The sequence below is a fragment of the Apodemus sylvaticus genome, chromosome 9 (genome assembly GCF_947179515.1).
Source record: "Apodemus sylvaticus chromosome 9, mApoSyl1.1, whole genome shotgun sequence".
Lineage (NCBI taxonomy): Eukaryota > Metazoa > Chordata > Mammalia > Rodentia > Muridae > Apodemus > Apodemus sylvaticus.
This window is the reverse complement of record NC_067480.1, coordinates 10,565,787-10,583,681: the sequence shown is the minus strand read 5'-3', so window position 1 is coordinate 10,583,681 and position 17,895 is coordinate 10,565,787. Positions and strand designations below refer to the sequence as shown.

General features: G+C 42.9%; 2 protein-coding genes across 14 annotated transcripts in view; one reads left to right on the top strand and one right to left on the bottom strand.

Moving 5' to 3' along the window:
- Fbxl17 (F-box and leucine rich repeat protein 17) overlaps positions 1–17,895 on the bottom strand; it is a 439,437-nt gene that overhangs the window by 233,431 nt on the left and 188,111 nt on the right. The window contains exon 7 of one of the 2 annotated variants that reach the window (XM_052193249.1): positions 7,559–8,191. The exons of the other annotated variant lie outside the window; for it this stretch is intronic. Coding sequence (XP_052049209.1) covers positions 8,161–8,191 — 31 coding nt within the window. The 3' untranslated portion in view covers positions 7,559–8,160. Of the gene's footprint in view, positions 1–7,558; positions 8,192–17,895 lie in introns of those variants that run through there. 2 annotated transcript variants of the gene reach the window in all.
- LOC127692661 (adhesive plaque matrix protein) lies at positions 12,841–14,121 on the top strand. 12 transcript variants are annotated; one of them, XM_052193258.1, is made up of 4 exons: positions 12,841–13,108; positions 13,169–13,228; positions 13,290–13,560; positions 13,685–14,121. In XM_052193258.1, the coding sequence occupies exons 1-4, from the start codon at positions 12,904–12,906 to the stop codon at positions 14,055–14,057; spliced, it is 909 nt and encodes a 302-aa protein (XP_052049218.1). In that variant the 5' UTR covers positions 12,841–12,903; the 3' UTR covers positions 14,058–14,121. The 12 variants fall into 12 exon arrangements, 9 of the variants coding, with proteins under 9 accessions (XP_052049218.1, XP_052049219.1, XP_052049215.1 ...); XM_052193259.1 differs by having other exon boundaries at positions 12,841–13,228; positions 13,290–13,349; positions 13,410–13,560; XM_052193255.1 differs by having other exon boundaries at positions 13,290–14,121.

The window sequence follows — 17,895 nt, the reverse complement described above, 5'->3', positions numbered from 1 at the left end:
CAAAGAAATTAAGAGTTTCTACTTCTCCTAAGCTAAGGCCAAATGCAATGTAAATAAATACAAGCCTTCATGTTATTATTTGGGAAGTGGGTGGGCAGAGAAAGGCTCACAGCTATCACAGATATACCTTCCTTCCACCTTTGGTTTTTGGTTGGTGGTTTTTTGGACTTGGGTTTTTTTGAGACAGGGTCTCTCTGTATAGCCCTGGCTGTCCTGGAGTTCACTCTGTAGACCAGGCTGGCCTCGAACTCAGAAATCCGTCTGCCTCTGCCTCCCAGAGGGCTGGGATTACAGGCGTGCACCACCACCGCCCGGCTCTTCCACCTTTGTTGAGACAGGTCTCCCTGTGAAGAACACGCCAGCCTTGAACTGCTGAGCAGCTGTGTCTGCCTCCCGAGTACGGGGACTACTCAGCCCCAGCCCCAGCTCCTGCATCTACCTAAAGAAACTGAGAGTCCCTAGTCTTTACCTGGCCTCATCTGATACTAAGATCGCCCTTGAAAGACAATGAAACACTATTCTCTAATTAAAAAATCATACTCTGAAAATATATCAGTTCTTTAGGATAAAAACAATAACAGCATAATAGCATAAATTGACTTTTTATGCATATCATCAATTATAATTTTATATTGTTCATATTATTTATAAAACAATACCTTAGGAACACACACAAACATATAAAATAATCATTGCACAAAGTCTCTGAAGTAGACACTACCTTGCCTCCATTTTTAGATAAAAGGAAATTTAATCATACAAAACTTAAATACCTAGCAAACAGTACATGAGTAATTTGTAAAAGAGCCAAGATTCACATTCAGACAGTCTGTAATTGATAACTATACCGTATTTCAAGTCGTAAGTTTCTGAGAGAAAGCTCATGAGGCAGGTGCATTGCTTCCTGTTGCAAAGGTAAGTACATGGAGGCACACTTTGAAAAGTCCTCTATTAATTAACTTTCTTTAAGAGATCCACCTAGAATGTTTTTAGGAATGGCACTAGAAGAATACAAAGAAAGAAACCATAATGGAAACCTTTATGGAGACATTCCTGATAGGAAGCCAACATTTAAAAGGAAGCCTATACCAGTTGTGCATTAATACAAGGACACATCTTTACAATTGGTGTGCGCCTTCACCTAGGAAATGGAAGTAGCACTGTTCATGATGCCCACTGCTGCGAGCGTTAGAGGAAACGCCCACAGAGCTGCCCAGAAAACCCTGCTCCTTGGGGCTCACTGTGCTTGTCACAGACTGTGCTCCCCACAGGAGCCTCTGGCTCTGTGCTCCCCACCACCTCTGGCTCCTGGCTGCAGAGCTACCTTGGTCAGGGTTGAGGGCTGCATACTTCCCACTTCTCACCTAGTAGGACTTCACCCTCTCACTGAGCTCACAACCCTTACTCTCCACACTGCAGCTTTTAAGGAAAGACTTGTTATGGCATTTGTGGCTAGTGTGTGTATGTGTCTGGGATAGTTTTTATCCTTTTATATTTGCCACCATACGGTCTCTAGAAATCCTTCAGAAAAGTCAAGATGCGAAGGCCATTAAATGGAGGGGAGGAGTGTTCTCTAGGAATTGCTAATATGCATCTATGTTCAAATAGCTTTCCTTCCCTCTATACAGGCAAAGCTACAAGGAGTAACATAAACTACCAATGTGGAGGACAAGGGGGCCTACCTTCAGGACGGCTATGAAGGCTCATGCACACACAAGATAAAACTTACAAATAGACATCACTGAGGTAAGCCCATTTGATGACTTTAATGCAGATTAACTACTTTCCAGTGCTTACCTATTTAAGGGGAAGGAAATTAGGAACCTGTTTTCCCAGTGTGCTAAGCTGAAGTCGGTCTTCCTGCACAACCACCAGATTCTTACCATTGGGCACCACTGAGTATGTGTCTTCCTGGATCTGGCCTACCGAGCAGTGCACACTGCCCTGCTCCTGTTTGAAACCACATTAAAGGACGAACCAAGTCATCAGAGTCAGGGGCAGTCTGAGTATCCGGAGCGAAGGGTCCCTCGTGTCCCACGCTAACCTTACTAAACTGCCCTTACAAAAGAGGGCGAGCTGATCCTTTGCCCGTGATCATGTTGTGTCTTTTTTTTTACGTTATTCTAACCTCTCCTCAAATAAGTGCTACAGATTTGTCTTAAACACTGGAAGTTTCAAGTCATATGGAGGTTAACTGTCAGCTAACAAGAAGAGACATCTATAATAATTATTATATGAATCCACATTAAGCACAGAGGTTTTATAATATATGAGGTGTATCAGAAGAGGAGCAAAGCAGCAGAAAAATTCCATTTCAGTTCCAAACATGCACACTGCTTGGGCTTTGACCTTGCCTCCAAGCACCAACTTCTCCTTATGTAAAATAAGGAGGCAGACTTCATACAACCTACCTACAGTCCCTCAAGGTTTAAAAAACTCTACACCTGAGCAAGTTAGTCTGAATTTTAAAGAACAGACATGATTACAGGTATTTGGGCTCTGCAATGACGAAAACGGCAGACTACAATAAATAACACTACTGAAACGCATTCCGCTTTGGCTCAAAATGCTGTGCTTTATTAGGAATGCTACCCAGCTACTAAGCAAATACCTGTACACCGAAAATATTTTTACAGCAAGCATAAACAGTTTGACAGTAATTTGTATCATTCTCACGGGAAAATAACTTCTCTCCAATCTCATCTTTCTAGTCTGTGTAGCAGTGCCAATTTATAGGCATATAAAATTTGAAATCTCTTCTGTGCATCAATTATAACTTACGCAGCTCCCTGAGCAGCATTTAAAAAGCAAAGAAGTGCAAACAATATTCTGCTTGCTGACATGGTAAAAAATCTAGCTAACACGGCGTTAGAACTTCTCAAGTTAACTGCAATCAAATATCCTCTTCTTGAGAAAAGAGAACAACTATGGAACTAGGTGGGGGCATATACAGTCCACCGCTGACTAACCTGTACCTGTGACTGTCTGTCACCTAAGCCAGAGGGCGAGGCGGTGAGAAGCAGCTGACAATCATTCCCTCCTAGATTACTGGGTACGAGAAGATGTGAAACGCCTACACTTTATTTTTTTACAAACACGTTTCAATCCACAGATCTACAAACAGTAAGAAAAACAGAATGTAAAGCAGGATGCATAAGTGATCTTGACGCCTTAGGTAATTTCCTGCCTGGAATAGTCAGAAAGAAGAGATAAATCTGTGTAAAATAAAGGGCAAGTTTGTGAAAGTTCCTAAAGAATCAATAAAAGAAAACTCACAAACAAATAGCACGTGCTAATTTGCATTTAACTTAGGGGGAAAAAACCTTTCTAGAGGGGGTCTTTAGGATTTATGTGTAACTATAGTACTCACTGTGGGAACAGAAGCCATAGAAGGTAATGAAATCACACAGACCATGCAGCCGGTTGGAAATGACTGTGGTAGCTTTTTAAAGCTATGCTAAGACATTCTGGTTGATATTTGCATATAACATTCATCAATGCAACTTCAGCCTGGTCCAAGTTTACACATGTGAGGAGAGGATCCTTTCTAAAGCATGAGAATAGTGACTTAAGATATTACCTTATCATTCAAAGGACAACTGAAGCCCAGGAACCAGAAATTAGGTTTCCTTTGTCCAAACACCATCTTTTGTTTCCCTGAGGCATGGGGCCAACTGAAACACCACCTGTATGTTCTCACAGTCCAAAAGGTCCAAAGAGTCAACATAAATTCTGAAAGCCCACAAGTATAAAAATCCGATTTCTTAGCTCCCTAATTTTCCGATCGCTCTGATGGAATTGGGCTTTGAGAATTTCTTCTACAGCAATCGTGGCAGGGACAAGAGATGCCGAGGCAAGCAGCTTCTGGCCAGCTGTAGACCAGAGATAGGAGGAGGCCAGTGCTAATGGAGCACGGCTTGACCACAGTACACAGCATAATTTAGCTTCTAATTTGATCAGTTCAGAAATCAGGTTGAGGGGGTGGGTACCTTGGGCCCTTGGGCCAGAACATGGCCTGGGAGATAGCAGCCTCGGGGCAGATTTTCTTAGGGACTACTTGGGGGTTCTGTAGGGTGAAGCAAGGTTAGATTCTTTCACATCTCTCCTCACACTCAGACTCTGTCTCCTGTGTTAGATCACTAAGTATTCATTAAAATGTAGCTAATAAAGAGATAAATCTGCAATCTTCACCCAATTTAAATTGGATTATATTTACTTCAGATTAAAAGTGATTTTTAATAACCTTCTAGGTGGCTATACTACTAGAAGAAAATGCTAGTTTGTATTTTTGCCAACAGTCATGGGTAATTTTATGTGTGTGTGTGCACATCATTGATTCTTATATAGAGAGGTGGGCCAACTGCAGGCCTATTGCCTAAGTCAGAGGAAGAGTGGGGCCAGCTGCACAGGCAAGGCACGATTTTACACTACCACAGTTAGTATGGTCTGCGGCTTACTCAAAGGTTCATTTAGCAAATAATAATAATAATAATAATAATGATAATAATAATAATAATAAGTCATCACTGAGACTTTATTATTCACCTTAATGTTCACAAATGAGATGTTACAAACATGGAGGGAGTCCACTGCAGTTCTGGAGTTACTCACTGTATTAAACTTGCTATCACGTGTTTTGTTTACTTGCTAACTTGCTTACAGTAAGAGATTAACAAAAGCAAATACAAAGTGTTAGCTCGTGGGCTGCATCCTCCTGAGGTTCAAGCCAAGGATACAGGGAGGCCATGAATGAGCTCTGGTACCCAACGTCTATAGTACTGACTACACTGTCACCAAGGTGCTGCGAGCATCCTGTCCGAGCTTGTACGAGGGCACAGGATGGCCACATGTCTTACTCAGGTGAGTGAAGGGCAAAGCAGGACATACTAGAAATGGGCTGTAGAGGCTACTAAGGCCTTAGGGATTGCTGCCTTGGAGACAGGGATGGCCCAAAGTCCTGAAGAAGCTAAACACGGAAGACTCCAGACTGTTGGGAATAAATGGAGAAATTCTATAAAAAGTATTAAAGAATATCTGACAATTTAAAAATTCTGATTTTAAAAAAAGCAGGAACTATGTGCATTATACATACAGTTTTAATGTCTTAAAAGTTATTTATTTTAATAAAATCAAATGAATAAAAAAGAAACAAATAAAAGATGATTTCTGAAAATGTGATGTATAAATCCATCTACATGGTGAGAAATGTTTGTGTAAAAGCTCTCCTGGGGCTTTTAAAGAATCACCAGTTTTCATCAAACAATACTTTTTATTTTCTCTGCTTCTCTTTAATGCATGGCTTTGTCCAAACCATAATTATCCAGCTATGATGCTTGGTTTTCAGAGTTTCCAGCTGAACACGAAGCCATGGTTTATGTTTTGTTTAATTAATTAATTAATTAATTAATTTTATGTGAGTACACTGTAGCTGTCTTCACACATACACCAGAAGAGGTCATGAGATCTCATTACAGATAGTTGTGAGCCACCATGTGGTTGCTGGGAATTGAATTCAGAACCTCTAGAAGAGCAGTCAGTGCTCTTAACCACTGAGCCATCTCTCCAGCCTGGTTTATGTTCTTTAATGCAGACATATTCCTCTCATACCACAATCATCATGAGTCAGCTTCATAGCTAACTAACACACACACACACACACACACACACGCGCGCGCGCGCGCGCAAAAAAAGGAGGCAATAAGACAGATTAAAAGTGAAAGGTTTAATATAGCAACAATAATTTGTCACCTTTTTATAACTTGCCCCTTGGCACAACAACAACCTCCCGCCCCTTAAAAAAAAAAAAAATCCCTTAGGATAACCATTTGGAAGGTTTGCCATGAAAGCAGGTTAAAAACTAAAAATCAACACGGGACTGTCTACAGAGCTCAGCTAAACATTATGTAGCAATCTATACGACAATTTTATTTCAGGCAGTTTTAATGTTTAATGAGATATAGATTGCTCCACACTAGCTAAAGAAAGCAACTGTGAACACAAGGGACTATAGCTACCAATGCATATTTTTATGTGCCAACAGTAGGGATCGCAGCCTTGCAATACTATACATAATTTCACTGGGAACACATGGGTATTAAAATATCAGCAATATTAGAACACACAAAATCAAATTCAATTATTACTTTTATGTTCATAGTATATAGAAATCCTTTCCCTAAGTAAATGGAATTTTCTAGTTGATGTGATTTTTTTAAGTGAATGCAATCAAAAGTAGGAAAACTGTATTCTCAGAGACCTGAATCAAAAGGATTAATGTTTAAAAAAAAACCCAACACTCAACAACCCTGACTATTGTCAGTAGAAATTTTGAGCGTAAGTATATTTTTTCAACTCTAAGCAATCAGTCCACTTCTATGCACCTGGCGGAGCCCACGCGCTAAGAAAGAGAGACCCTAAAGAAAGGCTCTGGTAACACTGTTCTCTCATGAACGAGGATTTCACCAATTTGTTCTGGGGTTGTATAGGCTGTCAAGTACTCAGAAATCAATGCTGTGTATTCACCAGCTGTCAGTCACTGGGTGACAGTGTTGTAAATTAAGGGGACGCATCTTCAAGCAGAGTTCCATACACTGATTTCTAAGGATTCCATTTTGCAGTCTGATTTATGCTCTTAAAATAGACATCCTCCCAGTGTCTGTCGAGACTCTCACAGGTATGGATTGTCTAATTGAGGATCATTTTCTTTTATAATCAAAGCATGTTCCCATTTAGCTTCAATCACTTGCTGCTTTAATTTTAATATTTTCTATACAGCAAAAATAAGTCAAAAGACGTCAGGAATAGTCCCGAATAATATTACTTATTTAAATCTGTCTCTACTGAGATGAAAATTACTGAGTAAAAATATGTCATAACCCCTGAGAGCACAGCAAACAGCACTCTCTGAAGTAGGAACTCATTACCATGATAGATTGCTAAATCCTTCCTAAGCCCAGAATACAACAAAGGTTTTCAAAACAAGTGAAATAGTGACTGACTGGAAAATTATACTCTTTTAAATATAAAATAACCTTGTTAGAGTTTTTATGCGACTCAGAGTGTGTTGCACCTCTTTATCCGTATTTCCCCGATAACCTAAGAAAGTGACCGAAAGCAGAGTCAATATAATTCTGTTAAGTTTACATAAGAAGACCATTTTTGTGGTTGCTTACTAAAATGATATTACTATAGTAGAAACTTCTGTTTTAAAGGATAGTTATATATCCTTTTAATTTAGATAATTATATCAAAACTGTTGTTTTTCATGTTTGCTTTAAGGCTTTGTCCTTTATTTTATATAAACATGCAGGTGATAAACAGAACTTACTTTTGACTTATGGTTTTAATACGGCTAAGAAAAAAATACTGAAAAGATTTTGAGGAAGTAAAAACTAGGATTTTAGAAACATAAAAAATTTACAAGCTATCATAGAGATACATGAAATGCATTCTAACCTCAGAATTACACCCATTAAAATGATCAAAACAAACAACAACAAAATCCCATGTCTTTATAATTTAGGAGTTTTATTAAGAGCAGAATTTGAAAAACAAAATCATTAGTATTTTCACGAGATCCTACAATTCCTGGAGATTTCCTAAAACTGCAATGGAATAACTAACTATCAAGCCTCTGGTGACGTGCCAGGAGCCAAGTACATACAGATTCAATTTAAATGGGGAAAAAAATCTGTACAGGATTTAAGCCAAGTAATGTCAGTGTGTGCATGCATGTGGGACATACACACTCATACATAGATGAACACACACCCATACAGGCATGCATTCACACTCACAGTACACACACACACACACACACACACACACACACACGCACACGCACACGCACACAGGGGATGGGATCAAAACCATCTGTGGTATCGAGTTTACTCAGACATTTTCTGTGTGTTGAATACTTCTTTCCCATTTTGTAAGCTTATTCATTAACATCTATGTTGATAAATATAAAAGAAACTTTGCTTTGCTCTTCCATTCAGTTAAAAAAAATCCCTACAAATTGTCAATTGTGTTGTGAGTGCACAGTAAGTTACAGGCTCAGAGAGTGTGCGCGCGTTAGCCAGGGGCGCAGGGATGGGAAGTGCGCCTACAAATGAAATCAGTGGTGTCACACTGTGGAGATCTAGCTTCAAAGTTCAGTCCTCATTTTAACACACAGCTCAGACTTTTGTTTCTGAAAAACAAAAAGTAACCTTTTTCATTACTCTAGACAGCTCCAGTCTTTCTAAATTTCCGAATTTAATAAGAATTATTAGACTCAAGAGACACATAATCCACATGAATCTCTATGTAATTATTAACTCTGCTTCTGAGATAATGTTTCAAACAGGAATCAGAACAGGAACAATTTTCCAGGTTAAGATCTACTCCTTTAACTTCGTTGTAACGGAATCTCTTCCTGCTCCCTCCCATGAGAGGCTCCTTGAGTGTCTAAGCCCACCCACCAGTGTCAGACTAAATCCTAGTCTAAATAATCACTATGATTAAGCTGCAATATTTTGTTATAAAAAGTGATTTGCCAAAGATTTAAGCTGCCCAAGAATTCAGCTGCTAAAAATCACACATGAACAGACACATGGAGAATTCATTAATAAGATGAGTATAAATGATTCAGAATTGAGAGGATCTGTGGAATTGGGGGTCATATGTACATTGTTGGTTTTGATAGTAGGACAGAGACTGATGGGAAATCTGAAGAAAGCATTACATCAGGAAACAATGTAGGTGATATATTCCTTTACAGTAATCACCACTGTGGATTTCCTTATGCTTCCTGAGACGCAGTCAACTACATTTTCTCAAATATAAGTCTTTACTGCAGAGGGGATTTTGAGTACTGATTAGTGAGAAATGAGTGATCACAGTACTTGTTATATCACGGAGGCTAAGTTTTCTAAGGCTGGAATAACTATGATACCATTATGACTTCTGGTTTTCTCTTGTGATTTCTAAAAGTTATCTCAGTAAATTAAAAGGCTGAATTGCAAGAGTTTTTTAATTACTTTAATTTTTAAGAAAAACTGAAGATGTATGTGCAATCGGATACAGCCTAGTATTCTACTACAGGGCAGATTATGAAAAAGAATTATTTGATATACATCCTAAATGATTTCAGTTCCCTTAAGATATCCAGATATGATTCCTACATGACTATTGACCTAGCATCTCTCAAATACAGATACCAGGACCACTACAGTGCGAGCAAGTGAGCGAGGTCTACACTTGTCAGTGTCCAGCTAAAAGGAATGAAGTTCAGGTATGTGATCCCAGCTACTTGAGACGTTAGAACAAGACAGCCCCGTGTTGAAGACCGGGCCAAGAGGCTCCATGAGCAGATGCCTCAAAAGATAAAGAAAGAGAATGGCCAAGGTGAAACCTAGCAAGCATCGCTGGCGGCATGGGCAGGGCCCCGGGTTCAGAGTCCATGCCAGCAGAAAACTATAGCTTCTGTCACAATGACAAGGAGAAATTTATTTTTAATGTTCATTGGGGGTCACTTTAATCTACAAATCAACTTTTTTAGAATATGGTATATTTATTCAGGTATATATAGTTTATTTTCGATCTTTTTTAAAAAAATGTTATTAGATATTTTCTTTATTTACATTTCAAATGCTTTTTTGAAATCCCCTTTCCTGACTTCCCCTCAGAAAACCCTCTATCTCATCCCCCCTCCCCCTGCTCACGTACTCCCAATTCCCTGTCCTGGCATTCCCCTACACTGGGGCATCAAGCCTTCACAGGACCAAGGGCCTCTCCTCTCACTGATATCCAACAAGGCCATCCTCTGCTACATATGTGGCTGGAGGCATAGGTCCCTCCATGTGTACTCTTTGGATGGTGGTATAGTCCCTGGGAGCTCTGCGGGTACTGGTTGGTTCACATTGTTGTTCCTCCTATGGGGCTGTAAACCCCTTCAGCTCCTTGGGTCCTTTCTCTAATTCCTCTATTGGGGACCCTGTGCTCAGTCCAATGGTTGGCTGAGAGCATCCACCTCTGTATTTGTCAGGCACTGGCAGAGTTTCTCAGGAGACAGCTATATCAGGCTCTTATCAGCAAGCACTTGTTGGCATCCACAACCGTGTCTGGGTTTGGTAACTGTATATGGGATGGATCCCCAGGTGGGGAAGTCTCTGGATGGCCTTTCCTTCAGTCTCTGCTCCACACTTTGTCTCTGCATCTCCTCCCATGGGTATTTTGTTCCCCCTTCTAAGAAGGACCAAAGTATCCACACTTTGGTCTTCTTTCTTCTTGAGCTTCATTTGGTCTGTGAATTGTATCTTGGTTATTCCAAGCTTCCAGGCTAATATCCACTTATCAGTAAGTGTATATCATGTGTGTTCTTTTGTGATTGGGTTACCTCATGCTCCACTATGTTCATAGTAGCCTTAATTATAGTAGCCAGAAACTTGAAAGAACCCAGATGTTCCTCAACAGAGGAATGGATACAGAAAATGTGGTACATTTACACAATGGAGTACTACTCAGCTATTAAAAACAATGACTTCATGAAATTCTGAGGCAAATGGAAGGAGAAATGTTTAGTAATTCTACCATATTGTTGATACTATTTTGGAACTAGGTTTTAATTTATTAATTACTTTGAAAGTTCATGGCCATTTTCATCTTGAATCAGAGCAGCTGTGACTACCCTCAAGTCACCTGACCTCATCTTTCCCTAGTGGTGGAGCAGAAGGCTCAAGGTAGGGCTCATCCTCCCCCAGGTCATAGAAGAGGTGGACCTACTGTGGTGGGAGATTTCCTGAGAAGTGTGGCGGCCCACATGTCAGCCCGTGGGAACTGTCAGTGTGCAGCCCTCGGGCTTGTCCTTAGTGAGGGGACTCTGTCCAGCAGTGCACCTGTCCATGAGCTGACCAGGTGGGGTGGGGGGAACTTTGGAGCAGTGTGGCTTTGCAGGGCCTTGCCATGCTCCTGAAAATGATCTTTCATTCACCAAGCGGCCCTTGCACAGGAACCCTGACTTTAGTCAGTCAGCACCTTCCCTATCTGGTGTAAACAGAAGTAGATGGGGACAGGCGGGGAGAAATGGTAACATTCATCTAGTACCTCGAGAAGCTAATTTTGATATCCAATAATACCTTCTAATCTTTTAAACTAAGGGTAATAAAAGCTAAAAGGCAGAGTGATCACAAGTCTATTACCTATAGTCTTATAAACTGACTTCAACCTGAATTTTCTACAAACTGAATACAAGGTTAATCAAGGAAACTCTTGGAATGTCTTTTCACTTGGAAGGGAAGATCACTGTTTTCAGTGCAATCTCTCCCCAGAATGCCCTGGGCATTCTGGAAGTTGGCTGTGTGCGCAGCATCGTGGCTGTTGGAGACCTACAGCCGATGCCTTTACAGTGGCGGATGCTGAGGATCAACTGGGGCTCTCTTGCAAAGTCGGCTCTCTTGCCTCCGTGAGGGAACCTGCTACTTACCTCTTCAGACACAGGACCCGAAAGCCATGTGCTTTACAAACTGACAAGATCACCTGCTGGTAACCACGCCTGAGGGGAGGGTGGCGTGCCCCCCCCCCCCAGACAAAGCGGTCACATGACAAGTGCACGCTAATGAGATGACTAGTTACTCCAGAGCTTATCACGGCCCAGCAATGATCTGCTCCAGAAAATGCACTGTTCTTACAAAGCTTGCACAGCACACCAAAGTCCTGATGTACGCTTAAAAGACAAAAGTTTCCAGACAGGCACTTCAGTAATGCACTTTGTCCTCACAATAAACACTGCAGTAAGTCCACATGAACTTTTATTCCAGATAAAAGGAATTCAAATACAGGGGCAAAGGAGAACATCAAATTTAACACTGGTCCCGTGAGAATTGGAGGAGAAAAGTGGAAACTACCTGTGTCTAGACTCCTGCTGCCAGTTCCAAGATCAGAACCCATACACCGTTGAAGCTAACAGTGGTGGTGTCCTCGGTCAGCGCACATTTGGGCCATCGAACTGGTGAAACTATCTGAGTGTGGCTTCTGCCATTACTAGATTACTATGCACTCTATGACATCACTAAGCAATCTCACAGCAAACGCCTGATCCTCTGGCTCCTACTCCTTCCGCCCTCCTCTTCTGGGATAGATAATTGCTACCACAAAAGTAGTGAGTGAGAAAGGCAGTCTGCCCCTGAGCAGAGCAGAGCACAACGACCGGATGCCTGGCCCGAAATGACCAGCCCTGAAGACAGACATAGAAGGAACACTATACAGACCAAACATGGAACAGTTAGGAATATACATACCTGTGCAATAAAAAATTGGCGAAAGCCGAGGCCATCAATTTGAAGGTGAGTGGGGCAGGGTATTTGGAAGGGTTTAGAGGGAGGAAAGGGAAGAAAGAAATGTAATTATATTATAGTCAGAAAAATAAACTATTTGTGGGTTTGGGGAGATGGCTTGGTGAATAACGTGCTTGTGCAGGAATAAGAATCTGCATTGGGATCCCCAGAACTCACATAAAACACTGACCATGGCCACACATACACACACACACCTGATAACCCTAGAGGTGTGGCTGTGGATCACTAGAAGTTCAGTGAGGATGCCAGTTGGTCTTAATTACAATTTCTCCTGCTGTGATGAGACACAATGACCAAAGCAGCTCTGAAAGGAAAGGGTTTATTTGGCTCATATCCCCAGTCACAGTCGGCGGATAGAAGCCAAGGCACTCCCACAATTGGCTCAGCACCTCCACATCAATCACTAAGAAAATGCCCTGAAAACTTGCCTACAGCCTTAACTTACGAAGGTATTTTCTCAATTGATGTTCCCTTCCCTTCAGGTGACTCTAGTTTGTGTCAAGTTGACATAAAACTATCAACTATAGCACCCAAAGTCCTCCTCTGGACTCTACAGTGATACACAGAGATGTGCCCACCTATCACACACAGGCACATGGGTATGTCTATCTACCCACACACAGGTACATGGGTGCCCACCTACCACACACAGGTACATGGGTGTGTCTATCTACCCACACACAGGTACATGGGTGCCCACCTACCACACACAGGTACATGGTGTATCTATCTACCCACACACAGGTACATGGGTGCCCACCTACCACACACAGGTACATGGTATATCTATCTACCCACACACAGGTACATGGGTGCCCACCTACCACACACAGGTACATGGTGTATCTATCTACCCACACACAGGTACATGGGTGCCCACCTACCACACACAGGTACATGGGTGTGTCTATCTACCCACACACAGGTACATGGGTGCCCACCTACCACACACAGGTACATGGTGTATCTATCTACCCACACACAGGTACATGGGTGCCCACCTACCACACACAGGTACATGGTATATCTATCTACCCACACACAGGTACATGGGTGCCCACCTACCACACACAGGTACATGGTGTATCTATCTACCCACACACAGGTACATGGGTGCCCACCTACCACACACAGGTACATGGTGTATCTATCTACCCACACACAGGTACATGGGTGCCCACCTACCACACACAGGTACATGGTGTATCTATCTACCCACACACAGGTACATGGGTGTGTCTATCTACCCACACACAGGTACATGAGTGCCCACCTACCACACACAGGCACATGGGTGTGTCTATCTACCCACACACAGGTACATGGTGTATCTATCTACCCACACACAGGTACATGGGTGCCCACCTACCACACACAGGTACATGGTGTATCTATCTACCCACACACAACCACATGGGTACACACCTACCCATACATAGGCACAAGGGTGTGCACACTACCCACACACAGGCACACGGGTGTGCACACTACCCACACACAGGCACAAGGGTGTGCACACTACCCACACACAGGCACACGGGTGTGCACACTACCCACACACAGGCACACGGGTGTGCACACTACCCACACAGAGGCACATGGGTGTGCACACCTACCCACACACAGGCACACAGGTGTGTCTATCTACCCCGACACATGCACATAGGTATGCTCACCTATAGACACACAGGCACAAAATCTGACTGCTTGGGTGTTTTTTAATCTTAAGTTAATCCATTTTTTTCTAGAATATTTGTGCTTCTTTTATGTAATTCCTCAAAACAGTTTCCAGAATGTTGACATTTATAAATGCAACTCAAAAGGACAGGTCTGTTGGCACAATGAGATGTCACTCAGTAATTTTCTGAAGTTGGCTAAATGAAAAAAATGGCATCAGGCAGACAAGGGTTTAGGGAGGTCGGATGAGGAGTACATGTCTCCCCTGCACACGGCACACGTGGCCGTCCCAGGAGCCTTGACCCCTGGCCTACCCTGGCCAGACCCTCACTGGCTTTAGTGCGAGTGCTGGGACACACTGCCTGCAGAACCTAAACACCTGTTTTACAGATGGATATGACTTATTCCATAAGAAATTCAGAGAACATGCTCAAATATTGAGATTACACCCAAAATATTAAAATCTGCATATATGAAACTTTTAAAAGTCAGTGCAACACAAAGAAAATGCTGAGCAATGTTCCACTTAGAAAATGCTCTATCGGTAGTTATACAAAGAGATATACACACATAGAGAGAGATATACACACAGAGAGAGATATACACACAGAGAGAGATATACACACAGAGAGAGATATACACACAGAGAGAAAACACAAAGACGACCTGACGTCTCAGCCTCGAAGGAAGGCAGCAGGCACCACAGCTGGTGGAACTAACTGCCACACCCTGTTAGGGGAACAAACTGTAACTGGGTAATACAAACAAATAAGCTACAAGAGCGAGGCCTCGGGCAGGTGGCTGGAATTTCAGGGCAAAGGATTATCTTCTCATCGCATGCCCCACGTGTCGTCTTCTACTCAGGTAAAGTGACTGGCGGAATCTAAAGTTCTTCCCCATCTCTGTTTCACTGTTAGGAAAGTGTGGGCAGCTCCACGCTGAAGAAATAAGATACTCACCTGACACTGCAGCCACTGATTGGGAAACTTATTTAGTAGCTAAGGTGTGTGTGCTCTGACTAAAATCCACACTGTACATCGGGAATATGTGCGCAGACATGCTTGCTTTGTTTCCTAAGACGGGGGCTCGCTCTGTACCACTAGCTGGCCTGGATCTCACCACAGAGATCAGGCTGGCCTCCAGCCTGCAGCAAATCTCCTGCCTCCCGATGCTAGGAATAGAAGCATGTGACACCGAACCTAGTTTAAGCCATGAATGCATAAAGAGATATCCTATTTCTTTTAAGAAACATTTAGCTCCTAGAAGTAGTTTTAAAAGTTTGGGCCCGTCAGTATGTAAACTCGGTGAAAGCTTTTGTGTGAGCTTTGGGCTGTGTGGCGAGTGTGCACTTCACTGCTAGTCTATGGACTGAGACAGCCAGCTCTGCGGTCTAACAGCTGAGGAAGCATCTCCCCTTGAATTGGAGCTCCAAGACGACACAGACGGGAAAAGGGACAGGTAGAGTGTGCGCCTTCTCAGCAGGCTCACCCACAGCCTTTGACAGTCACAAGTTATTTTTCTTTATGTTCGTAAGAAATCACTTTAGATCTACCTACCACTCACTTGGCAAAAGTTGGCATCAGTCAAGAGGATAAAATTAAAAACAAATTAAGGACTGGAGCTCATGGCTGGTCCTGATGGAACCCAAGAGTAGACAGAGAGAGCCGCAAACTGCTGTGACATCTGTGATGTGTACAAGGTACAAAAATGGCCACAGTAATGGGCACAAAGAAAACATCAAGTTGACCATCCCAAAGAGAAACCTGCTCGATGCGAGGCCCCGTGAAGGGGCCACATGAGCAGCAGGAACTGAGGGAAGAACTGCCTCAGATTTACCGGCTTTTGCGGACCAAGCACGCATCTCCCTTCCAACTGAGAAACCTTTAATACATAAGTGACATGAAACCATGGAAACAAGGAAGTTTACAGGCACAAAACAGGCATGGGGTGATTTACCAGCACATCATACATTGGCATATGTGTATGGCAGGAAAGAGGCGGGTCCCTAGATACTGATGCTATACAATACTGAAGCACCTAAGAATGTTCCAAATAGTAAACAAGTTACGTCCATTTAGAGACACAGCACTTGCCAAGTATAGAGTTGTTCCACTATTCTATCATCCACAAATGTGAATTTATAGAATTTGATAGCTGTCTTATACAATCCTGGTTCACGGCACCCTCGGTTTCAGTTTCAATCAACGTTTCTGCATTCTCAAGTAGCTGCCGGGTCTGGAGAGGGGAGAAGCAGCAGAGCTGTGGATGGGGCCATGGCGGCTTTACGCCTTCCAAGCACGCAAAACCACTCGGCGGTTCTCCATGTGCCCCTCAGCTCCCTCTGCCGCTTCCCATAGGGCTTCTAAATTCTAGCTCCTGACACAAGAGCCCAAAGCAAGTCCTTCCCGGCCTCAGGCTTTTGACTGAGAACTTGATTAGCTTCAAAGAACAATTAAGGGGCATCAGGCCTGTGCTCTCTCAGCTTCCTGTTCTCCACAGAAGCCTGAGCTTAATCAGTGCCACCGCCATCAGGAGCTTGAGGACATCTCTTCTCCTCCAGGCTAATGCTTCCCGACAGGCTCTTACTGCATCGCTCCCCCTCACACAGAGACCTGTCAGTTTCACGTCCCCTCTGCCTCGGCCTCTGAACACCTTCAGATCTCTCACACTTTAAAGAGTGAAGCAAAACAAAGCTAGAACTGTCTTCCACGCTAGAGAGCACGATGCCAAGTTTTAAGTGTCCCCTGGCTTCTCAGAGTCATGGCTCTCTGATGCTTCTGGAACCTTCTGAAATGTTCTCTTCCCTCAGTTTAACTCAACAGGTCTCTCTCTCCCCCATGCTCTGAAAACTCACTTTCTTCTTTATGTCTGCTTCTTCTACCCAACCCTTAGTAACAGTGTTTCCTAAGGGTGCATGGAGGCCTCAAGTATCATCAGTCCTGAGAACACATTCCATCGTGGTACTAACAATCAGATGTATGTATGTATGTATGTATGTATGTATGCATGTATGCATGTATGCATGCATGGGAGGGTAGGTGGGTGGGTAGATAGAAGGATGGATGGATAGATGGGAGGGTGGGTGGGTGAGTGGGTGGATGGGTGGGTGGATGAATGGATGAAAGGATGGATGGATAGATGGGTGAATGGATGGATGGTTGGATGGATAAATATATACATTTATATATACATACATACATACATACATACATATTTTGTTCCAATGTCTGGCTCAAATTTATCTCTCAATTTCTATACCTACAATTAAGTAGCAAGCAGATGCAAATTTGATGGTATACCTGTCCCCAGATCAAGATGGCTTCCCTCCTTATTCAGTGTGACAACTACTTGGCTTCACACTGAGAAACTACAGCTGTGTCTTCTAACTCCCCCTAGCAAATCACTAATGTATCTTCTGCCCAACTGGTCAACTCCTCCCTCCCAGTGTTCTCTATTTCTGACATGAATTTAAGCGCGGTCACCTCTTGCCTGGACGGCTCCCCCTATGTCACAGTCCCCATCCCTACAGCACTTCTCCCAGCTCACCCAGCCTGCTGACTCTTCTCTGCTTAGTACTGTATGCAGACTGGCTGCTCTCCATCGCTCCAGCGTCTTCTTCCCTTACCGTGTGTGCTCTTTAACAATGAACTCTGTCTTTCATAGAATAGACTCCCTCGCAGTCCATCTTTCAGAATGCCCCTTAACAATACAGCAGGGAAACTCTACTTGGCCTTCAGGCCCGGGTGCAGTGTCTTCCCTGTGAGTGAAAGGGCCTCTGACTGCGGGTCCCACCACACACAGACCTGGGAGCTTGGCATATTCCTTCAACATCTGCCAGAATGACTAGACCTTGTAGACTTCCGGAAATTCTCCAAGCATGGCA

Coding starts and splice junctions, on each gene's coding strand:
- LOC127692661 (XM_052193251.1), top strand. CDS start 12,963: ATGGGTGCCCACCTACCACACACAGGTACATGGGTGTGTCTATCTACC. Junction 13,109..13,168: donor TGCCCACCTACCACACACAG/GTACATGGTATA, acceptor TACCACACACAG/GTACATGGTGTATCTATCTA.